Here is a 22,343-nt window from a genome sequence, read left to right on the forward strand (position 1 = left end):
AGATGCCAGCCCCGCAATGTGTCTGCCTGTTAACCGCTACCACCTGCGGCCTAAGCAAACGCCATGGTACTTTGACGACTCACGCCCAACATCAACATGGTCCAGGGGAGTCATTCCGCGACCCGTCCAGCAGGATGCTTCCCTGCTCCTTCTCCCCCTCCTCTCCCTACACCAACGAACACTGCACCAACTTGTGCCCGCGATGGACACATACGGACTGCCATCGCGGCCCCCTTCGTGACCCCTGCGCCGCCTTGCATTCCGAAAAGGAAACCTGCCTTGTCAGACCGGACGAGAGTGCGCCTCGTTCAGGTGTGGATGGATACTGACAGGTCGCATCCAATTCCTCGTTCCCGGGTCCTCTCCAGCTTGTCGTGTAATGTTCAGAATCGATATAAAACCCATCCTCCAGTTCCGCTCCATCTCATCTCTTGGTCCGTCCCATAGCACAAACTTTACTCATCCTCTCAGCTCTTTCTTGTTTGCCATCTCTTTAGCTCGAATCTTGCCTGCTCTGCTCGCTGCATTACTACCAAGGGCCTTTTCCTGCACCTCTTTGTTTATTTATTCTCTTCCATCTCCCGCCCGCATTAGTCTCGCTTCTTGTCTCGGTCCAAGACCTTATCCGCCCCATAGCAGCGCCTGTAAGCGCCGTACCTAAATTCGGCTCAAATTACCCACATAACCCGCCTCCCCCAAGGTCATCTCCAAGGCGGCCCGCCGCATTACGCCCCTACTATCCGTACCGATATACTAGCCCCTTCTTTCTTTTATTCCTTGGAAGCAATCTTTTATTAGATCCGAATTCTCTGCGCGTGGCCTGGTAGCTACCCGCATACGTCTATATTACCTCTCTTCGCCGCGTCTCTACTTTCTGCCACCAACACCCAACGCCAGAGTCCAGTCCATTGCCGACCACAGCCAGCCCAACATGCTCGCCAAGACCTTTCTCCTGCTAGCCTCCCTGGCTCTCGCCTCGGCCGCCCCAGCAAAGAGAGAAGCCGGCCGCCCCGGCTGTGGCCCCAAGCCCGTCGCTCCGACCCTCCCCACACACGGGAATGGTACGCCACATCTGCTTACATCCTCTCCTTGAAGCCATCACTAACACACCCACCTTGAAGGCGCCGAACTTCCCGCACCTGCTGCCGACCTTGTCCTGAAGTACATCGCCCTCGGCCACGGTATCCAGAACTATACCTGCGTTGTTCCAAACGCCACAACCCACACCGCCGTCGCCACCGGTGCCCTCGCCGCCCTCTACGATGCCCGGCCTCTGTACCCGAACGCCGGACCCGGTTCCCTCCCCTCCGTCGAAGCCTTCGACGCCCTCACCACCAACGCCGTCTGGGGCTCCCCGCTTCCGCTTGTCTCCGACGGCGTCACCCGCTATGGCGCCTCTTTGGATCCCTTCCCCGCCCCAGCGGATCTCGCCCTCCCCAACATCGCCCCTCTGAAGCAGATCGGCGTGCACTTCTTTGACAACAAGGGCGTGCCCACTTTCAAGGTCGGCCAGGGCATACTTAAGGCTGCCAAGCTCAACGGCATCAAGGCTCCCGCGTCTGCTGACCCCGGCCCTGAGGAGACCGGTGCCGTCGACTGGCTGCAGTTGGGCGACAAGGGCGGCAGCAAGGGCATCACAGCTGTCTACCGCGTCGCCACGGCCGGCGGCGTTGCGCACAAGTGCACTACGGACGGCGCCAGCGACAGCGTGCCGTACGCGGCGTACTACTGGCTCTACGGCCCCAAGGCTTGATTGAGCATGGCGTTCCGGCCTCCTCGGCACCTTTCCCTTCCCTCTCTGGCGTCAAAAAGAAAATCATAAACCGGGTCACACGGCCCTCAACGGCAGTCATGACAGGCGTTTTTCTCCATTTTCCTTTCCCCTTTTCTAGATGTTCTTTTCTCTCTTAAACTTCTTCTTTCCCCCCGCCCCTCCCTTACAAAATTCTCTTCCAATCCCTCACAAAATCTTCGTATATACCCCCTTGGGCGCGACTGAGACGGATCGACGGAAAGATGTAATCAAGGTTGGGGGGTCTAGCTGGAATCGCATCGCGGCCAGAGAGGTGCCCCGTCTTGCCCTCATTTTCACATGTACTTATTTAGGATCTTATTCTATTTTACATATCACAGTACCCAGTCTGGCAATTGGCGACAAGAATATGTTTTGTTTCTCCCATTGATCATGCCCCCGCGGCTATCCCCTCCCGTGACTTGCCTGAATCCACACAAAAGGAAACTTGTGATCAGAGGACGCAGACCACCGGGAAACATACCCTTCATCAAACATTGGCTACGGCCTTCGATCGTGCATGCACCGGTAGGCCGGAAAGGGAAGGGGGGGCGAGACAGGTATCGCAATGACGACCTCGACTCAAGTCATCGCGTCGGGGGGAGGCGACAACAGGGACGACAGGGACAGGGCCGGCTGGAAAGACAAAGTCTTGTCGCAAGACTTGGAAGAGACTTCCCATTCCCGGAGCTGGAAAAAGGCAGGATGGATGGCTACACCTGCCGCTCACTTCAACTGGGCGTCGATGGAAAGATGGCGATTCCGAGAAAAAATTAAACCAGAAAAAGGTCGGCCACGGATGTAGAATCGTAGGTAGGGAATTACTGTGTAGGTAAATTGAGAGATTTCTCATCATCTTGGCCGTGTTCATTCATCCCCCCCTACTCTCAAAGTCGGGCAGTCTAGTCTCCTCCTTTCCTCCTCCCCCATGACCTCTTCTTGCCTATCCTCCTCTTTTTGCTTCTTCCCTCCCGCATCAGAAAAAAAAAAAAAAAGGTTCGCCGTCCAAAACAATGCCTACACCTTCTAGCGGCCCGAGGCGTCTCGACCTTTGATTTGCTTAAGCTCGAAATGACATCATGTCCAATGATCGCAAAACGGCCCGCCGGTGGTTTCTGCGAGTCAGACACATCCCCTTCCCCACCCTCCTTCCCCATCGGTGCGCGCCTATGTCCATGACCAATGCAGGTTTCTTATCTCCGGTGATCGAGACCGCCGGCAAGGTCCGCCTCCAGGCCACCTCCCTGGCCGGCGTACTCTTGCGGCCTGGGATCCGAGGACGTCCATCCCGAGTTTCCTGACGGGATGGGGACCTGGCTGGCACCTGGCTGCTGGCCGGCGGCCTGCGAGCCAGCCTGGGTGGCTCCGGGAACGGTGCGGACCAGTTGGCGGAAGCGGTAGACCTCGTCCAGGATCATTTTGCGCATCTCGCCGACGTCCTCGACGACTTCAAAATCGAAGTTGAAGGTCGTAGGGCAGTCGGGCTCATCGGAAGCGTCGTGCCAGATTTGAAGGTAGGGGTGCTCGAGGGCTTGCTCGACACTGATGCGGCTCGATGGGTCAAAGGCAAGCATGCGGTCGAGCAGGTCGAGGGCGTCGGGGTTGGCCTGAGGGAACAGGCTGGGGAAAGCCTTCTTGGGCATGAAGGGCAGGTTGCGCACGTATTCCTGGGCACGGGGCGAGCCGATGCGGGACAGAGTCTCTTCGTTGGGCGTTCCGAGGATGTGGAGAATCTGGTTCAGCTGGTCGACGTAGTCACGACCCTTGAAGAAGGGACGACCGCCAAGCAGCTCGGCCAAGATGCACCCGACCGACCAGACGTCAACTGTCACGATTGTTAGCCGGCCCGTCCAAACATGATTCGTGATGCCAGGCGCTGTGAACACGTACTGGCTTTGGTGTAGCTCTGGAAGCTCAGCATGATCTCGGGGGCACGGTACCATCTCGTGGCAACGTACTCCGTCATGTAGCCGGCATTCTCCTCGGGGTCGACGGAGAAACCACGCGCCAGACCGAAGTCGCAAATCTTGAGCTCGCAGTCGGCGTTGACGAGCAGGTTACCGGGCTTCAGGTCGCGGTGCAGGACGTTGGCGGAGTGGATGTACTTGAGACCGCAGAGGATCTGGTAGATGAAGGACTGGAAGTGGGCGTCGGTCAGGGGCTGGCCGGATCGGATGATGGCAGCCAGGTCGCATTCCATCAGCTCTGGAGCACGAAGCACGGGTCAGCAAGCTAGGTCGGGCTGCACGGGGGGTCTGTCTGCAAGCAAATTGGAAATGCGTACCTTCGTAGAGGTAGGTCTCGTTGAAGTTATCGGGTCGGGGGATGTCCATATCGTACAGGCAGGTGATCTATCGCGACAGGCTGTCAGCATTCTACCGAGGGCATTTCCTGCAACCGTGTGGGTGGCGGCGCTGACGGCTGCGCGCGCGCGCGCGCGCGGGGTTGTTGGGAGATGGCTTGACGGTGAGGGGGAGAAGGGTGACAAAGGACTCACGTTGCGGTGTCCCCTGAAGTGCTGGAGCAGCTTGATCTCGCGCAATGCGCGCTTGGCGAGGATCTTCTTGCTGAAGACATTTGTAACCTTCTTGATAGCAACACCTTCCTGAGTCTGGTTGTTCACAGCGGCACTGCGTGAGGAGGAAAGGTCGTCAGCTTCATGTCGTGGGCGCAATGGCGGGGCAGCGACGATGGGGGAAAACAGTGAAACGGTGTACACACCAGACGATGCCGTAAGCTCCCTGGCCGAGCTCCTTGGTGACGGTGTATCGCTCGTCGACGACGAAGTCCTGGTTGAAGACCTTGAAGACCTTGCGTCCCTGCAGATCAGCCATTTTTGCGAGGTTGTTGGTTTTTTCTTCTTCCTATTTTCCTTTTTTCCCCCTTTTCTTCGGTCGGGTCGGGGTTCACTGCGGGAAAGCTGTTGTGGATTTGTTCCAGTGGTCGAGTTGTTGCCGTGTGTCCAAGACCTTGAAAGCGAGGGGTATCTTTTGGCGAGTCAAATCGAGGCAAAGGTGGGGAAGCAAGCAAGGAATGCGATGGGATGCGACAGTTGCGGAACAGACCAGGGAGGGAAGCGAGGCTCAAGTATAGGAGAAGAAAGAAAGATGGATCGTTCAAGCTGCCGAGTCGACGAGGGGAGGCCGTAAGGTATTATATGGCCCCCTTTTCCACCCCTTCTCTTCCTTGTTGCTTCCGCTCTACTCGGTTCAGGATGACGGGTGACAATGCAGTGTCGCCGAAACAATCTTCGTCCTTGTCCGTCCTGCAGGAGGTTTATTGCTTTGTGTGGGATCCTTGGCTGTTTAAAAGGATGATGGGATGTGAAAGAACGAGAAAGCGCAAGAATGGCAGCAAGAGGGAGAGCCAGATATTGTGCAATTAGTAGTTTCGGGGGGGCGAGGAGAAGATACCTCGGGATAGGTACCTACCTACTCGAGCAGATAGGTGGTTTATCTACCTTAGGTACTGTAGGACGAGGGACGATGAGTGGGTAGAAATGGGGGATGGGATGATGGCATAGGATGGGCATGTCGGTTCAGCTTGGTTCAGGCACCACTTCTGGGCTGCTGGCTTATGGGATAGGAGAAGTCGAGAAAAGGTCAAAAGCAATGGGATAGGTACGTACGGTACGTGTACATACCATACCGACTTTGGGCAGGACCAGATGCAAAAGCACGAGGCGAGAGGGGGAGGGAGGAGGGGCAGTACACACACACACACACACACACACACACACACACACACACACACACACACACACACACACACACACACACACACACCATGGCGCACCAGGGACTGGACTGGACCTTGACGGGAATGGAGAAGGGAGGGGCAGCTGTACTGTCATACTTTGACCAAAGTGGACTGTTGTCGTTTGGATTGGATGGGACCCGGGAATTAAAACGGAGGATACGATACAATGCTCCTGCGATTCTGCCACGTCCTGTTAATCGTACCGTGCGTGCCAATACTAGAGCTCTCTCTCTCTCTCTCAGCTTTGCACGTCTCTCTACCTTGGTGCTTGCAAAGGCCCCTCCCTATTCATGCCGGAGGAGATAGCTACCGAGCAAGAAGCTCAGCTGTCTCCGAGTCGATGCTCCAGCTGCCAGGAGGAGATGTTCAAAAGTACAGGGTACAAGGTACAGGTTTGCTGACGTTAAGCCGGAAGCGACTTGGCGGGAGAGACCCGCACATCACCCCCGGTACCGCTCCTGATTTGCTGACATGGGCCTTCTGACGCTTGTCATTGGCCTGTTTCTGAACCATTTGCCTCGGGGCCGGTAACCGCTGAGCACCGTGATTGGGACTGCAGCTCTGCAACCGCGCGACAAAAAACAAAAAAACCCATCCTTGGTGGGGGTGTGTGCCTGTGCGTGGGCAAATACCAGGGAGACCAGACAAGTGTGTTAGTTACAAGTAAACTACCTACCTGTATGGCAATCCCGGTGAGAGTCAGTTGCCTATGGATCCACCCTAGAGGACGCTGAGAAGAAACGGAACTCATTGCTGAGGACGAGGGTTCGGGTTTCAATGTTTCCCCGGTCCCTTGGGCGAGCAATCCCGACCGGCTGGGATATGTGGTGAATCTCTCGAGACCGAACTCCGGAGCTGAAGAAAGGTTTTGCATAGTGCAGCAATGGTACCGTACTGGTTTCATAATGCGGGTAGATCGCTGTCAGCCATCTCAGCCGCACACTCTCGCCGAGGGATGCGCCTGTCAGCGCGAGGAACACGGAGACTGCTTGCCTAGGTACCGTACCGTAGGTACCTATCTATCTACCTACCAGCATGGCATGGTGTGTTTGTTCGCAGCGACATATCGCCTCAGCCAACAAGACATATCATATCGGCTTCCGGTGTTTCCAAGAGCAAGAGCCCCTCGTTCGCGGAAAGCTGACACCATAGCAACTCCTTCAAGATGACGCTGCCTGCCGTCAGCACGAAGCGTCGCTCCAAGTGCTCGTCGCCTGACGTGATCCAGCTCGGCGTAAGCCGACGCAACCGTGACGGCACACTGGGCCGGGCCATCATGGTCACGACTCACCGCCTACCGAGACCTACCTGCTTCGTCCTTCCTCCATGTGTCTGCAGTGTATAGGGCTGAAGACTGCCTCCTCCCTTTCGTCTATTTGGCTGTTTATCGTCGACCCGGTCACACTGTACCTCTGTGATGCCAAGAACATCGTTCATTGGCCGCCAACAGGGACGGCTTGAAAAATCAAATCTTCTATATGCAACTTGCATTTGCGGAACCAAACAAGACACGCTAATATGCCTCTCCCAATGCCTGTCTGTCTGCCGGATAATCACTTCACTAATGCATCTGGTTGTGTCGGTTTTCCTCTTTTTTGTCTTTCTCTTTCTGCAGATGGCCCTTTCCTTCCCCTGCCCTCGCTCAGCGCTGTACCGTAGACGTGGTCATCGTCGGCCTTTTTTCTTCTGCAACGGCGGAATATGTCCCTACTGCAATCTCCATGCCGCCTTCCAAACGCCTTGCCTCTCCACGACTAGTCACGTGCGAGCTGCTTACCTGTGCTCTCCGGCGCTTGTCGGTGCCCCTTGAGAGTGAATCGCCGTGCCTTATACCTTGGGGTCGATGTGGGGGAAGATGTGTTTGAGGAAATTGCCGGAAAACCGCGTGCACTGCTCGTAGGCCTTGGAGAAGCCCTCGTCGCCGCCATAGTACGGATCTTCCACTACTTCCGGCCTCCGCCCCCCCGAAAACTCGCCAAACAGCATCACCCTGGCCTTTGAGTCAGGGTTGCCGCGCTGCTGGAGGTTTTGGAGGTCTCGCAAGTTCGATCGGTCCATGGCGAAGATGTAGTCGAACTTGTTGAAGTCGGATGGCGACACCTATCCGATCAAGAGACTCGCGTCAGCTTACTGTTCGTTACGTGGCTCCCCGGCCGACGCGCTCGGGGTGGGAGGGGTAGCGCGCCGAAGGTTCGAGAGGAAACAGCCGTCGTACCTTGCGACCGGAATGGCGGTAATCCGTGATACCGTGGTCTTCAAGCGTCGCCATCGTCCTGGAGTCTGGGGGGTCGCCGACATGATAGGCAGCTGATTATCCCGTCGTTCTTGTGTCAGCCGGCTGCGCAACAAAAAATACCGAGACTTGAATCCATGACGTATTCGTCCGTACCTGTACCGCAAGAATCCACCTTGGCGATGAGGCCCTTGTACGGCGGCTTCTGCGCAATGTTGCGGAACACGCCCTCGGCCATGGTCGAGCGGCAGATGTTGCCAAGGCAAACGAAGAGGACTGATACCGGCTGTTCCGTCATGTTTGGCAGCGCTGGGTTTTGGATGAGTGAGCGGGAGGGTTCTTTATCGCGTTGGGGAAGCTGACTTTGTCCAAGGACCGACCGAATGCCCCGCGGTGTAGCCTATCTACGTACCTAGGTAGGTAGCTACGGGGGTAGATGGAGGGGCAGCGATGCACCGTAGCATCCGTCGATCTTTGCACAGTATGCACTGTGAGTGGATCTTTCGATTTCGATCTCGTTACTCCGTACTCCGTACCAAGCAGCAATTCCGACCTCCTTGGGTCCCCACCTGATTTTCCCTACCTAGTTAGTTTCCACTTCCTTCCCAATCATCATCATGTCGACGTTCAACTCGCTCACAGTCGTTGTATGTTCCGAATCTGCACCCGTTCTGCACTCGGTGGCAAAAACGTGTCGTCTACGACTGGTCTAGGGCTCTGAGAAACCTAGACAATTGCGTCTCCCGTCTCCCGACTCCCGCCCTCATCCTTATCCTGCTCGCGATGAAAAACCCGCTTTCGCTTACCATCTCACACCCAAGTCCCGACCTCCTTTGAAGCATAGGGCTTGGTCAAGCGATGGCCTACTCTCGGCAATATAGCCGAATGGAAATCATTCGTGAGCCTGGCGCGGATGGAGTTGTCGTTCTAGAGGCAGCGAATGCAGCAAAGTCGGGAGAGCAAGCGACCTGCTGACCAAAAATCCAACCATGATGACATTGACTTTCAGCCCTTTTAGACAGCAGACGAAAGCAGCGGCGGCGCCGTCAGTGGTATCAACCAATGGAACTCGCCGGAATGTCTGTCGAGAATAAATGCCATCTGCACCACCAAGGTTGGACCCTATTATCAACGTGCAGCCTCTACTCCGGATTGCTCTAGAGCACCGACTGAACGAATATATATGGCAGCATGCCATCTCGGCTGGTCCTCCCGATCCGTTTCTTGGTCTCGGTATAGTCCCAGAGACTGATATCTCCGCCCAAGTAGCAGAGCTGTAATCCACCTGCAGCGTCGGCCATTCATTCGAACTCCAACACCGGCGGAACAACTGATCCGGGAAGACGCGCCTTGGCAATGGTCATGACCACTATGCCAGAGCCAACCACACCACGTGATGTCGAATCACTGCCTCGGATTTGATGAATCGCTCTCGGCTGTCTCTGACTTTCCGTTTGCATTCCTTTCCGTTCATAGGGACAACACGACAACCGACCATTCCATATTTATGCCAAGACCGCCATTGCTTTCACCTGTCGGCGAAGCCCTGAACATTTAGCTCCAGCTACCTCGGCGAGGGAACAATAAATCCTGGATATTGCTTGAAATTGACAAAGCCACGCTTGCGGATCACCTCGGGAACGCTCAAGGGGCCATCTTCATTTGGGCGAGGTGCTTTCGGATACCGTTGTTTCCCACACAGGTAGACCATATCACGTTTTCCAATGCGACTCGCATGGATGGATCCCGCGTTTCATTTAGCAAGCGACAGCGGCATGCCAACATTCACATTCAGAGCGAAAGCCCTGAAGAAAGCGGTGACGCCACTCTTGATGATTACAGTTTGCCCTCACAATTGAAATACCAAGCGAGCGGATCGGGCAAGGTAGGGCTACGCCAAAACCTATGAGCTGACGACAAAAAGGTGAGATGGCAATCTCCTACAAGCAATAGATTCGACGGCATGATCTAGAATAGGTTAGCGGTAGGCCTGCCTACATTGCATCACCCCGACCAGTGGCAACTAGACAGCAGCTCTTGCTGCAGAGATAAAGCGAGTTCCACAAGAGCCCCTATCATCCCATCATCAAGTTAAGGGTCCAGGTGAGATGGTGAATGACGGCTAATGCAGGTGTATGTTGCCAACGCGACCCGTCCGCCGGGGAAAGGGTGAATATGATTGGTCAGGCATCTCGACCATCCTTCTGATCTGCATTATTGACAGGGGTCTACAGGAAGCTTACATGATGCCGGACGAGCTTAATCGACGTTCCCTACGCCAAAATGTCTCAAACCACAGGCTGAGATGGTTAACGACATGTCTGCCACATCCAAGGCACAAAGGTTATCGGGAGACGCATTCTTCTCTAGATCCTAGACTTCCTCGGAGAAACAAAAAACCATCTCTGCACGGTCATTCGGCCATTCCGCTTTGCAAAGGCTGTTCGTTGTTCTTCGAAATGTGCCAAGCGGACGTTTGCGGAGGACTGGCTTTAGCTCAAGGGTGGGAAATGGATGCTACTAACTGACCTAGGACCAGGTCTAGCCGCCTTTGTGCTATTGAGCCTCGACTAGCGCCTCAGCCTGCTACATAGCAGTAGAGAAGCAATGGAGGAAAACCACCGGGCCAGTCTAGGCAGCCCATCCCACCAGATGGCAGATGCCTCATGCTCAGGACGCCGTGGCAACATTAAGCCGATAGTCTACAAGCTACCAGAGACGAGTCGACATAGATTGCACGGACATCAACTCGGGCCGACGGGACCTCTTGGCCTTGTTCACTTCACTTGCGCCCTGCGATCTTTTCCGCTATCGAGACCGCGCCTTTACCTAATCCGGGATGCAAGATATCTACGGCGGGCTGGCGTTGACCGCATCTTGACGGTGTTGGGAAGCCTCGAGTAGACGACCTGGCTGGACGCGTCCATTTCGGCGTTCATTTGCTGCTTAGACTGCAGCGTAACGGACTCGAAGATGGTCTTGTCTATAAGAGCACCATGGCCCCTCGGCTGACTAGCTTACGGTTGATAGCAACAAGCTGTGTTATAACATCTACACCTCACGCTCTACCCACACTCTCATCGCAGCATCTATCAGCCCATTCCCGGCCACTATCGCCCAGATTCCGAAGCCCATCTATCAACACTTGCCAAGATGAAGCACACCGCCATCACTTCCCTGCTCGTCGCCATCGTCGCTGCCGACACGATTAACCAGCTTGTCGACCAGATCCCCACCTGCGCCGTCACTTGTATCAGCGACCAAGCAAATGCGGTCGGGTGCGACATTACAAATTTTGCCTGTTCGTGCGGAAAGATTTCGGAGCTGACCCCCAAAGTCGTCTCGTGCCTCGCCACATCCGGTTGCAGCACTGCAGATCAAGCCAGTACGTTTGCCACCCTCGTTTCGATCGCCGTCGATTCTCTTGGGGGACTCCTGAGCAGCCAACTAACGTGTGTAACCTACAGAGGTCTTCCAGATCACACCTCAGATTTGCGCTCAAATCGGCCAGAACACCACCACCGCCACCGCCGCCGCCAACGCCAGTAGCCCGACGGCAACCGGGGCCATGTCGACCGCGGTACCCGCCGCCGCTGGCAAGGTGCAGGCTGCTGGCTGGGCCGGTGTCATCGCCGCCGCCGCCGCTGCCGCCGCTTGGGCTCTTTGAAGCCCTGTTTGCCATGCGCATCATTCGAGTGGATTTTGTACAACCTGCTCTTTCTTCCAATCCCATTCATGGAGGTCGTCTGGGAGGGTAAGCGGTGTTGAGGAGTTTATCAGGCAAAGGGGGGGGAGGAAAAAGAAATCATCAAATGTGTATCTGAGAATGGAATTTATGTATAATTGATGCGCACGCACGCATGTCTAGCTCTATCGGCAGGTGTAGCAAACAACCCGTTCAAACAAAACAACCATGCCCCCCTCAGGTGCGAGAGACTTCCCACACATGTAATGTGGCCCTGCCCTTGTTTGGCTTGGCCAGGTCCTTGTACGGCCAAAAAGTTCCCAACCCTAGTCTATCTATATTCCAGGCAAAATTTCTATCGGGTATCAATCGTCCCTCGCCCTGCCCGCCCGCTTCTGCTCCTCCCCCGCCTTCACCACGCGACCCGGCGACTAGCCGCCAAACTTGGCCAGCGCGCTGCCGTCGCCGCCGTCGGCGCCGTCGAGCCAGCCGTGCAGGTCGTCCATGCTGGCGAAGCGGGCGGCGTACTTCATGCCCTCGCGGCGCCTCTTCTCGACCATCCTCCAGTCCCAGGCGCCGTCGTCGGCGACGTCGCTCAGGTCGACGTCCTCGTCGCCGACGCCGTTGGGGCCGCCCTGCCAGCCGCCGTCGGGGCGCTGGGGCAGCAGCTCGCTCTCCTCGAGGGCGACGGCCGGGTGGACGGTGAGGCGGCCGATCTTGAAGACGTACTTGCTCACGCCGGTGGCGTAGATCTTCTTCTCCCAGTCCTTGCTGTCGGCGTTGGCGTTGGCTGCGCCGCCGCCGGGGCCGCGGCGCACGCGGGCGGTGCCGAACTTGGGGTCGAGCCACTCGGTCGGGCGGGCGGTGCCCTTGGGGACGAAGTGGGTGACGATGTAGAGCCACTTGCGGTCCCAGGCGAGGACGCGGGACCACATCTCGTAGGGGGCGTAGGCGGTGATCTCGCGGCGGAAGGAGCAGTGGACGGCGCCGAGCATGATGCCGAGGGGGCCGCGGGCGGGCTTGCCCGAGGCCGGGTCGAGGACGAGGCCGGTGGTGGCGTTGTGGGCGAGGCGGCGGAAGCCGGGGCGGAGGAGGTAGGTGCACAGGTGGGTGCGGGAGACGTCGAGGTCGGCGAAGTAGGTCGAGTTGGACTTGTGGATGTTGTAGTCGATCTCCGTGATGGGCGCGTGGGACTGGCTGATCATGGGGCGGAAGAGGGAGCGCGGGCCGAGGCGGGGGGACTTGCGGATGAAGAGGTGGTAGATGATGGCGGACCACACGCGGTACTGTGGACATGGAACATGTTTTGTCAGTTCGGGATGCCCCCCTTTCTCTCTTTCTCTTTCTCTCTCTCTCTCTCTCTCTCTCTCTCTTTTCTCATATAAGCTTCTCCGGGGGAGGGAAGAACGTACGGTCCAGACAAAGGGCATGTTCTTGAGGTTCAGCAGGGCGAAGAAGAGCATCAGGATGCGGCTGACGCGGCCGGGGCCGGTGAAGAAGTTGGCGAGGAGGACGCGCCAGTGGACGCGGTAGGCGGCGTAGGCCAGCCCGCCGGCCGTGGCGAGGCGGACGAAGCGCACGACGCGGACGGGGACGCGGTCCAGGTCGGCCTCGGTGCGGGTCGCCTTCGCGATTGCGGACGCCATTGCGAGGGGAGTGTCGAGGTCAGGTCCGGAGGGGGGGATAACCCTTGCGATGGATTCTTATGTCTGTCTGTCTGCTTTTGTTCAGGACGACGCGAGAGAAGACGGGCTGGGGGATCTCCTCGTCTTGTCCGCGACGGCGGCGGTGGCGGCGGGCCGTCGGGGAGGAGGAGGGCGAGAAGGGAGCACGCGCTGACGGACGGCGCCGAGGAGCAGGACGACGAGGACGAAGGCCCAGAGCGGTAGGGATCGGAGGTGGCACCAGAGCGTGCTGGAGCATTGAGCAAGGAGGGAGGGAGAGGGTGGCATTGGAGGGACGGGGGGGGGGGGGGGTTTCTGGATTTATTAAAAATCCGGCGAGAACGCGGACCGACGGTTCGCAATGCGCGGCGGCGCGATTGTCCTTATCCACCCACCCGGTCGGTCGATCGGTCGTTCGGTCCGTTCTAGGTAAGGTAAGGGGTGATTGGCCTCCTCTTCTTTTCCCTTCTTCCCAACTCACTTTTCCCCCCTTGGATTTGCGAATATTGCGGGTCCCTCTCGCCGGGGTGCCGTCACGTCGTTGGGGTGTCGCGCGCCCCGTGTGGTTGCTTCTGTTGGGTCGGGGGGCGTGCGGTGCGGTTCTCTGGCTGGCGCATTCGAAGCCGTTATCACAGCAAGATTTGGATGGCCCCCCACTCCCTGGACTGGGTTCAATGGCTTTGGGTGCAAGTGACGGTGTGGGAAGGTTTGGGATGGTGTCGTGGTCTTGGTGCCGTGGTCTTGGTGCCGTGGTACCTGGACGGGCTTGTCTTGGTGTGTGTGTGTGTGCTGGCTCCAATTGGAGCTCGTGGTGGTACATGCTGGGCCTCGGCTCGCCCCTTGAACATTCGTTCATTTGGAATTTTCTCTCGGGGAATGGACCATGCATGTCATGTCACTCTGGGCCTCGGCCGCACTGGCTTTTCTTTCTTTGGTGCCTACGGAGGATCGGATTGATTAGCAGAGTTGCGCTGGACTCGGGTCCCTCGGAGACCCGAGCCTTTTGCTTGGTTGAAAGCATGAAGGACGGACACACACCCACGTCAGGCTCATTTTATGGCGAGTTGCGTCGTGGGATTTACCCGGGTGTGCAGTGAAGTGAGTGTGTGTGTCACTTGGATCTGGCAGGTAATCTAACCCAACGCCGTCGCTGCATGAAGACACACGCGCTAGCCAGCATCTAGCCCTCAAGCCCCATCATGCTCTTCGGCTTTCGGGCGACGGCTCGTTATTAACTCACCCGACTTTGCAATGCGGGCGGAGGCCGCTTTCGGTATATGGTCCCGGCCGGGACGCGGCGGCTTTTTGAAGGGGGGCCTTCAGCTCCGGTTCGCGCACGGCCGCTCCGGGATCCCGGAGTCATGGGCTTGTTCAAATGGTTAACTACGCTGTCCATGACTAGCTTATCTCGGCATCATGATTTGAAAACTGGCCAATTGCCTAACATATTGCAGCGGTAAAATCTGATCAGACAAACCTGACAGGTTGCTGTACATACTGACAGAAAGAGAACACTAGCTACTCCTCGCCTCTAGAGTCTTGCCAATCTTCCTCCAGCCTCTGTTCAAGACGGACCAGGTAGTCGTCGGGAAGAAGACTTCGCCAAGTGAACTCCAGGTCTTCCCGGCTTCCCAGCGGCCCTTTGCTCGCAGCCACTCCGGCCGGGTTCGTTAGCTCCAGCTTGGCTAGCTTTTCCCGCCCCCATATCGCAAGGCCCAATTTCCGAAACGGCCAGAATTCGACACCGCGTATAGGAGAGCGCGGGTTGGTGTGGAGATGGCCGAAAAACGCCCATGCCGTAGGCGGGGTGTTCAACCGCCTGGTCCAGCCCGGCCAGGCATCCGTCGGGGGCGCCTGGCATAATACTGGCCATGAAGGGGCCGAGCCGTTGCCTGTTGGCGGGTCCGGAAGCCTCATGTCGCAGTCTTGAAGGGCAAAGCGTTCTTCTGGTTTGGTTGTGTATTCGCGCACGAAATCCACCACGGTGAGCAGCTCCTCCAGCTGTGGACCCCAGACATCGAAGAAGTCTTCAGGTGTCATGTCAGCGGCCTCCCGCTTGTCTCGTTCGGACCACCTAGTGCGATCCTCGGATGATGCTGTTTTCAGCTCGTGAAACACCTGAAGCCTCCAGAGCCCGCGCATCACACGTTGCTCTTCGATCCATGTTGGCGGGCCCACGTCTCGAGGCCGATAAGGGATGCCATCGGAGCGTTCCTCCCAGGGCTTCGATGTCATCCCACAGGATGAGCCTCCCCGCTCAGTTCTGTGAGATGGCGTGATCGAGAGGCATCTTTCGCGGTAGCTGGCAATGCAAAGCGAGGTCAGGCAAGCTATGCGCCGGGCAATCAAGAGCAATTTCCTGACGCCCCCAAGCTCCTTCTCACCGCTGCATGTCTGACTGAGAGGCGGGGCCAAAGGGAAATACTCCTTGTCATCCGCCGCGGGACGGATGTACTGGCCCAGGAAGGCTTGGAAAGAAGGCGCTATTGGACTGCTCGGTGTTGACGTGCGTATAACCCCCACGAGCCGGATGAGTTGATGGATTTGCGGAGGCACAGACCGGGCAAGGACTCGCTCCAGGACCTCGGCGCCGACTGCTGTGTAGAGGCGGCAAGCGGCAGGAGACGCTCGAATGAGTTGATACAGAGCCCTGGCGTCGGGTAGTTCGGCAAGTATCAAGATGAGTATCTCTCTTGGAAGGACATCCAAAGAGACAGTTGGAGGGCATGCGGCCATTGAATGAGATCATCGACAAGGGCCGATTCCGGTGGTCAAATGGTGATCAGGTTGACGCTGCTTGACCAAGCTGGGAAATCTGACAGCATGTGTCGAGGGGCTGACTTGTATACCATCCCCTCCCCCTTGCAGCTCGGGCCATACCGTATATGTGCATCTTGGCGGTGCTCACGTGAGACACATGAGATGGTGTTTTAGGAGGCGGTTGAAAACTTGCCGCAGCGGACAGTATGCATATGCAAGCAGGATCTGTGTAACTGCATGCATGCTCTGTGATTTCAATCAGTGATTAATTCGCTCGAATGTTGTTGTCTGCAGTAAGGGTACGGCCGTGATGTAACTTTAATCGGAGAGTGTTGCCTGATCAAACGACGAGACAAAGCTGCCAATATGACTCTTTATACATAATTAAGTTATTAGCTGGCTTATCGTTCTTGGCGTCAGTCAGGAACGTGCCTGGTCAGTGGTCACTTCGCTTTACCATCGCGAAAGACGACCATGTGCCGAGTCTCGTGGGTGTGCATTGCCACACACGGGTTTCCCGCGCCCAACGAGCTCCTTTTTCAATTTCTCCAACGAATAAGTCGGGGGAGAAGGCTTCACCGTCGGATCTCTTGGCAAATCGTAGCCCTTAGGAGTCCTTGAGGCCTGTGAGAAAGATCTGTGTAATAGCCAGTTTCGACTTTCGCGGTGACCCGGGCGGCAAAATGACTGGAGGGAATGCGCTGTGAAAGGAGTACCACGGCCAACGGGACTTTGGAAAGGTTTCTGGGACTTTAATGTCGGCGGTATCACTTGCTCGGGACAATTTCACAACTCTCTGTGGTGAGTTGTAAATATATGCCTTCCTATGCATTTATAGCCTGTGGCAAAACTGACTGATTCTAATGCACTGAGTGCAGAATACGTCAGAGACAAGACATAACATAATAACAAGTAAGGGGGAAAAAAAACTAACTCTGAATATTGCAGCCTCAATTTTGTCCTTGTATGTTATGGGCCGTTGCCATTTTGAATCACCCGCGGGTATTCAACTTCACCTGATACAGGTAAATCAAAGTACTCAAAGGGTTATACCTGGAACAGTCAAGTCGCACCACGTTCCATCCGCTCCCAACTAAACTCTTTCCGCCTCTTCCTCGCGAGTTTCGTCATTTCGCCGCTCGTCTCCTCCGCCCACTTGCTGCCCAGCGCATCCAGGTCATCCACCCCCTCCTTCGCCGCGAGTTCCTCTGCGAACCTGACCTGTGCCTCGTTCAGCGAGTCCTGGTGTAGCTGCATGTCGCCCTGGAACGGCCCACACGTGAACCGGATCTTCATCCACAGGGGCGGCAACGCCCTCATCTTGCTGGTCGAGAACCTCATCCACTTCATCCACATCTTTATCTTCTGCTCCTCGGTCTTGCCGTCCAGCACCATACCCTCCTGTTCTTCAAAGTAACTCGGGTCCACATTCAAGATGGCCGTGAAACGTCGCAGCTTGGGGAAGTAGGACTTGAACAGGTACGCGTCACGGATCACTATGTGCCACAGCTCGCCGGCGTAGTGCTTCAAGGGATCGTACCTCTCGTACCACGCGTTGTATTCGCCGTACTGCCTGCAGCACATCTGCAGCGCCTGCGCGTGTGCGGCCGGGAACTTGTCAAGAACCTTTAGGGGACCCCCCTCGAGCCGCGGCTCGGAGCCGATTTCGACCTGGTTGTAGCGGTGGAAGACCTCCAAGGCCTCTTGGTAGACTTGCCGGCATGTTTGGAACAGCGACACGACGTCTTCGCTGGCGAGGAAGGGCCATCGCGCCGACGCGCCGCGACTGTAGTAGGCTTGGTTTTCGCGGTAGAGGTAATAATAGTAGATCCTATCACGGACCTCGCGGGGGCAGGAGAAGATGGCGGGAACGGTTCCTTCGCTGTTGAGGGACGGAACACACGCGGGTGACGAGGTCCAAGGCTTGGTGGACCTGTCCTCTTCGGCGATGAGAATCGAGCCCAGGGCCGATTGCAGCTCGTCAATTGCAGACGGCTCGGCCTCGGAAGACGATGCTGGAGGTCCATCATATTCAGGGAAATCGAGCGGATAGTCGAGGGCCTCCATGAGCGAATGCAATTCTTTATGGGACCGTCGTATGGATTGGTTTCTTCCATAGTCTTCCTGCACACAGCGCAACAACGCCACTACATATACAGCAAACCTCAGCCCCACAGTGAGAAGCACAGTACAGTCGTGGTGGAACTTTTCTACTAGTCACGGGGATGAAACTGGCGTTACAGCTCCTCACCAGCGTTATGGATAAGAACCAAGTGACGGCGGACATGGGGCCCGGGTCTTGGGTTACCTCAAATAGACAAGAACCACCTCGCACTGCAACACTGCAACCAGGTGACACGTGACATGCGGCGCGCGAAGCGGGTGTCGGCTATCTTCCCAAAGGTGAACGGGGCGTTGAAACACTGACGAGTCAATGCGCTTCCGACTTTTAGAGGGGGTGATAATATGGGCAATGGGGTTTTTGTGTTTCAAGAGTTCCTTGGTTCTAATCCAAACCCGTACTCATGCTTTTCTTGGGTAGGACCAGCAATGAACAAATTGAGTTACCCCACCGGTTCGTGGAGGCCATCGGGCGAATGATGGATTTGCCGATGGACAAGAGATCCACCTAAGCGAGTTTATTCCAGCGACTGACGTCTGGGGCTATGCGATGGACCTGGCTGGGTTGACATCTCTGCCGGGCTGGTATCTCGGCCGCTTATTGTGGTAGACCCAGCTAGATCAAGAGAGCGTGGAGTTGGTTGAAGAGATTCGGCGGCGAGATGGCATAGGCATTTGTTGTGCTGCTCACTCCATACCTCCTACGCTCCGGATGGCCCTCCGATTGGCTATAATGCGAACCACCCTCCTGTACCATCTCCCTTCTCGGGCTCTGCCGGGAGGTGATGGCCGAGGTCGAGTGCGACTTCGTCTCGCGCGCAAACCGCGACGGATGGAGGACTCTTGTGGAATGGATAGACATACAGAGCCCTTCCTGGTCCCGTGAGCTCACATAAAAGGGACTTGTGTTCACACCGGCTCCATAGACTCGCACGTGAGGAACGGGCCATCCAGGACAGCCCGGAGCCACGACTTCCGCACAAGCGCATCCTCTACCTCTACCGCCGACGGCGGGAACGGTCCTCTCCGCGTGAGGGGAGCCCAGCAGGCCACGGCGTCCCTCACGGAGACCCGGGGCGCATCCGCCCAGGGGACCAGCGCTTCAAGCGGCGCGTCGAGGCGGGCGCGCTCGTGACCGAGACCCTCGTTCAAACGGCCGCCCGACCGCTCGGAGGCGGGTGCTTTCCCACCATCGAGACTGCCCGCCGGGGGTTTTGCCGCCGATGACATGGACATCGCGGACTGCGTGCGCCGGGGGCGACGGAGGCGACGTGGGACTTCATCGGCGCCCCGCAGCCGTACCATCGTCGGTGTGCCCGTGAAGGTTCCGCGGCAGCACGCCGCCCCGAGGCATACATGGTGCCGACGCCGCCGGGCGGCTCGCGGCGCTGCAGCGTCCCGCCTATCCGGAGCCGGTGGGGCCGGATCGGCCGGGGCGGATGGCTCGTGCGGCACAGGGCCAGCGGACCCATGGTCCTCCGAGCACCGGCGCGAGACATGGTAACATACAGGTTGTTCTTGTAAGGTAGGTAGGTATTTAGTTAGATTTAATAACCGGTTCGTCCTCGACTGTCAAAAAATTAATAAATTTGGTGCATCACATCTGCATTAGGGCGTCTCCAATTCCCGTCTTCGACCCCCAATGAAGTGTCCCCCTCCCGTCGCCTGGACCAGTTACAGCGCTAGCAAACACCTAAACACCCGACTCTTCTGACCCAATCGTCTCCAAGCACCTGCACCACCACCAAACACCTTCCCCCAGCTGCCGGTCCTTGCGTGACTCTTTCCAAAGCCATTCCTCCCCCTTCCCCCCCTTGCAACGACCAGACAAAACGAAACCCGACTTCTTCCCTGCGGCTTGGCTTGGGCTGCTGGGCTTCGAACTTCTGGAAACGCGTTTTCCTCCCGTGTTGCGATGCGCTGGGGAAACAAACACACGTCCCAGTCATCCACCGTGACTCCTCCTGCATGGCGTGCCACGCCGGTGGGTGTGGGGGGGGGGGGGGGGGGTTGAATAGCCATCCACCATCCACCATCCACCACCAAACCAACTCCCCCCCCCCTTTTTGTTTGCCCTTTTTCGCGTCAGTACCGAGTAGCATTCCGAGGTGATTCTAGATAGTTGGGGCTGCCAGGATGACGAGGGAAAAAAAAAGAAGATAAAAAAACAGACACATGCCGTGCCGGTCCTGCCACGCACTTGCCTCTCTCTCTCCCTCCTTGTTTCCTCGCCCTCCTTTTCTTCATTGACGTCGATGACGCTGGCCGTGTCGTAGTCCCCTCTCCTCCCCCTTGCCCAGTCTCTTGGATTCTTCGATTCCATTCAGTTACTTCCCGCTTCTCTTCCATTCGCACAAGGTCTCTGTGTGATTTAACTTGACACTGAGAAAAACTCTCAAGAGCCGGTCTCACTACTCAGCTACCGGTTCATAAACACCATCTTACCCTCACAGGCTAACCGCGCCCCCCCTAAAACCCCATCAACGCCCGTCACCAAAATTGCAAGCCAACATGCGCCGCCCTCTCTCGTTCCTCCTCATCCTCTTCGCCTCCTCGGCCGCCGCCCTCCCGGCGGCGCCAGCCACACCGACAGCTCCGCCGCCCACCTGCACGGATCCGTCAGACTCGCCCGGCTCGCCGTTCCTGCGGCCGCCAGCCGAACCGTTCCTCCCGACCGCCGCACCGGTCGCGACGGAGGCCGCCCCCACGGGCCCCGGCCCGGCCCCGGCCCCGACCCCAATCTACTCGACCCTGCCCCGCCAAGGTCGCCTCTCGACGAACTCCTCGTCCCCCGCCGCAAACTCCACCGTCCCCTGCGCCGACGCCGCCTCCCGCAGGCCGCTCCGTCTGGACCCGGCCCGGTTCCACCGCAGGCCTCCCCAAGACCCCGCCGTCACGCCGACTTCCGCCTCCGCCTCCGCGTCTCTCGCCGTCCCCGCCGTCGCCATCGCAGCCGCAGCCGCCGCCGTCGAGACGCCCGCGGACTCCGGCCCCCGGGACTACGCCTCCCTCCTCCCGCCCGCCCCCGGCGTCACCCCGCGCCCGGAGCCGAACCTCGCCGAGATGGGGTACTACCAGACGACCTACTACTCCTGCGTGACGCAGGAGGCCTCGGTCCACTGCGGCTGGCACAGGCCCATCATGGTCGCGCCAGCCAACAACGCCGCCGCCGCCGGGTCCTCCTCCCCGGGTCGGCGGACGGGGACATGGATGCTCGTCGTCGGCCTGGCCGCCGTTCTTCTGGCGGGCTGAGAGAGAGGACCGAAGAACCCTCTCCTGGTTTTTGATAATGATAATGATGATAATAATGACGATGATGAGGATACACATCAGTGGGAAGTATCTCCGGCAAGGGACAGGGGAGGACCAGTGAAGGCCTCGCAAAAACCGCCGCCTTGTGCGGCCCTGCCCGGGACATTTACTAGCGCGGCTCCCGACGCAGGCTCCCCCCCCCCCTTCGGCGTCACCGAAAGAACCCCGCGCGGCGCGCACGCGCATCGGCACTTGTTGGACAGAGAGCCGTTGACATGGCCCCCTGGCGAGAAAAAATGTGATCAACGATGGATGACGGATGACTGATGACGGGTTGCCCAGCTGGCTGGGCAGGGAACGAACACGATGATATGGCTGGGTACAAAACATGCCCCCCATGTGTTCTCACGGCGATGTTGTAATTAAATAAGTAAATAAGAAAAAAAAGGGCCTGCACTCTTTCTTTCCACGAGAACGGCGAGAAGGTGGGATTTCATACAATTCCTTGTACATCGTTCCAATACAAACTTATAGAGAAAAGATAAAAAAAGGGGGGGAGGGGAAGGGGGCCAAGGAGAAAAAACAAAATACAAAAAACAAAAAACACCACCAGCCTATTTTTTGGCCCCGTCCCAAACCACGTTCTTTTCTTTTCGCCTTCTAAGAACTTCGGGTATTTTTCAGAACGACAACATGGAATGACACCAGAGAAAACGAAAACATGTAGGACGAGACACAAGCATAAAAAGACACAGCCAGCAGCCCAATAAAAAACCTATGATGGATGTATGTGGGAAAGGCCGTTCCTCCCCTTGCCTTTCCTTCGGCCCTCCTTCTGCCCCTCCCTTTCCATTTTCTCTCCGTATCGGCGTAGTTAATAACGTTACATTGAGAGTTTGGGTGGCGAAGAAGAAAGAGAGCTGTAGGCGAGTTGGAGGACCCGGTGCTGCCGATTATTAGTACGAGGAACCAATAGTCCTTCAGGGCGGTCATCGGCAGCGCGCTCTTCCGGAGGCATCTTTTCCTGAGCCCATAGCCCGGGCCGCGACGGGTTATCAGATAGGTGATAAACAGTCT

At 57.2% G+C, this 22,343-nt stretch overlaps 12 protein-coding genes across 12 annotated transcripts; 5 read left to right on the forward strand and 7 right to left on the reverse strand.

Moving 5' to 3' along the window:
* Positions 1-931: 931 nt before the first annotated feature.
* Positions 932-1,753, forward strand: LY79DRAFT_516980 (malate dehydrogenase; the record flags this gene model as incomplete). Its single annotated transcript, XM_060554875.1, has 2 exons — positions 932-1,061; positions 1,122-1,753. 2 exons carry the CDS (start codon positions 932-934, stop codon positions 1,751-1,753), a joined length of 762 nt encoding a protein of 253 aa, XP_060413417.1.
* Positions 1,754-1,863: 110 nt separating this feature from the next.
* LY79DRAFT_231163 (uncharacterized protein) lies at positions 1,864-2,720 on the forward strand. Its single transcript, XM_060551679.1, has one exon. The coding sequence runs from the start codon at positions 2,093-2,095 to the stop codon at positions 2,567-2,569; it is 477 nt and encodes a 158-aa protein (XP_060413418.1). The 5' UTR covers positions 1,864-2,092; the 3' UTR covers positions 2,570-2,720.
* A 57-nt stretch (positions 2,721-2,777) lies between these two features.
* Positions 2,778-4,730, reverse strand: LY79DRAFT_231119 (kinase-like domain-containing protein). The gene is made up of 5 exons (XM_060551678.1): positions 4,514-4,730; positions 4,290-4,422; positions 4,077-4,143; positions 3,683-3,997; positions 2,778-3,617 (listed from the first exon to the last, which is right to left on the reverse strand). The coding sequence occupies exons 1-5, from the start codon at positions 4,624-4,626 to the stop codon at positions 2,986-2,988; spliced, it is 1,260 nt and encodes a 419-aa protein (XP_060413419.1). The 5' UTR covers positions 4,627-4,730; the 3' UTR covers positions 2,778-2,985.
* Positions 4,731-5,560: 830 nt separating this feature from the next.
* LY79DRAFT_556012 (uncharacterized protein) lies at positions 5,561-6,044 on the forward strand. The gene has a single exon (XM_060557971.1). It carries the CDS (start codon positions 5,718-5,720, stop codon positions 6,033-6,035), a length of 318 nt encoding a protein of 105 aa, XP_060413420.1. The 5' UTR covers positions 5,561-5,717; the 3' UTR covers positions 6,036-6,044.
* An 858-nt stretch (positions 6,045-6,902) lies between these two features.
* On the reverse strand, positions 6,903-8,182 carry LY79DRAFT_556014 (phosphotyrosine protein phosphatase). Its single transcript, XM_060557972.1, has 3 exons — positions 7,941-8,182; positions 7,767-7,858; positions 6,903-7,651 (listed from the first exon to the last, which is right to left on the reverse strand). The coding sequence occupies exons 1-3, from the start codon at positions 8,080-8,082 to the stop codon at positions 7,379-7,381; spliced, it is 507 nt and encodes a 168-aa protein (XP_060413421.1). The 5' UTR covers positions 8,083-8,182; the 3' UTR covers positions 6,903-7,378.
* A 2,755-nt stretch (positions 8,183-10,937) lies between these two features.
* On the forward strand, positions 10,938-11,451 carry LY79DRAFT_670287 (uncharacterized protein; the record flags this gene model as incomplete). Its single annotated transcript, XM_060563761.1, has 2 exons — positions 10,938-11,169; positions 11,252-11,451. 2 exons carry the CDS (start codon positions 10,938-10,940, stop codon positions 11,449-11,451), a joined length of 432 nt encoding a protein of 143 aa, XP_060413422.1.
* Positions 11,452-11,695: 244 nt separating this feature from the next.
* Positions 11,696-13,425, reverse strand: LY79DRAFT_659847 (uncharacterized protein). The gene is made up of 2 exons (XM_060562753.1): positions 12,882-13,425; positions 11,696-12,755 (listed from the first exon to the last, which is right to left on the reverse strand). Exons 1-2 carry the CDS (start codon positions 13,113-13,115, stop codon positions 11,901-11,903), a joined length of 1,089 nt encoding a protein of 362 aa, XP_060413423.1. The 5' UTR covers positions 13,116-13,425; the 3' UTR covers positions 11,696-11,900.
* A 5-nt stretch (positions 13,426-13,430) lies between these two features.
* LY79DRAFT_556022 (uncharacterized protein) lies at positions 13,431-14,220 on the forward strand. Its single transcript, XM_060557973.1, has one exon. The coding sequence runs from the start codon at positions 13,779-13,781 to the stop codon at positions 14,088-14,090; it is 312 nt and encodes a 103-aa protein (XP_060413424.1). The 5' UTR covers positions 13,431-13,778; the 3' UTR covers positions 14,091-14,220.
* LY79DRAFT_556023 (uncharacterized protein) lies at positions 14,205-16,116 on the reverse strand. The gene has a single exon (XM_060557974.1). The coding sequence runs from the start codon at positions 15,867-15,869 to the stop codon at positions 14,652-14,654; it is 1,218 nt and encodes a 405-aa protein (XP_060413425.1). The 5' UTR covers positions 15,870-16,116; the 3' UTR covers positions 14,205-14,651.
* Positions 16,117-16,955: 839 nt separating this feature from the next.
* LY79DRAFT_516813 (uncharacterized protein) lies at positions 16,956-17,960 on the reverse strand (the record flags this gene model as incomplete). The annotated part of the gene is made up of 1 exon (XM_060554861.1): positions 16,956-17,960. One exon carries the CDS (start codon positions 17,958-17,960, stop codon positions 16,956-16,958), a length of 1,005 nt encoding a protein of 334 aa, XP_060413426.1.
* A 963-nt stretch (positions 17,961-18,923) lies between these two features.
* Positions 18,924-19,513, reverse strand: LY79DRAFT_670290 (uncharacterized protein; the record flags this gene model as incomplete). Its single annotated transcript, XM_060563762.1, has 2 exons — positions 18,924-19,195; positions 19,258-19,513. The coding sequence occupies 2 exons, from the start codon at positions 19,511-19,513 to the stop codon at positions 18,924-18,926; spliced, it is 528 nt and encodes a 175-aa protein (XP_060413427.1).
* An 861-nt stretch (positions 19,514-20,374) lies between these two features.
* Positions 20,375-21,795, reverse strand: LY79DRAFT_231370 (uncharacterized protein). The gene has a single exon (XM_060551680.1). The coding sequence runs from the start codon at positions 21,663-21,665 to the stop codon at positions 20,634-20,636; it is 1,032 nt and encodes a 343-aa protein (XP_060413428.1). The 5' UTR covers positions 21,666-21,795; the 3' UTR covers positions 20,375-20,633.
* Between the last annotated feature and the right edge of the window lie 548 nt (positions 21,796-22,343).

This window comes from Colletotrichum navitas, assembly GCF_030913465.1.
Source record: "Colletotrichum navitas strain CBS 125086 chromosome Unknown LY79scaffold_35, whole genome shotgun sequence".
Lineage (NCBI taxonomy): Eukaryota > Fungi > Ascomycota > Sordariomycetes > Glomerellales > Glomerellaceae > Colletotrichum > Colletotrichum navitas.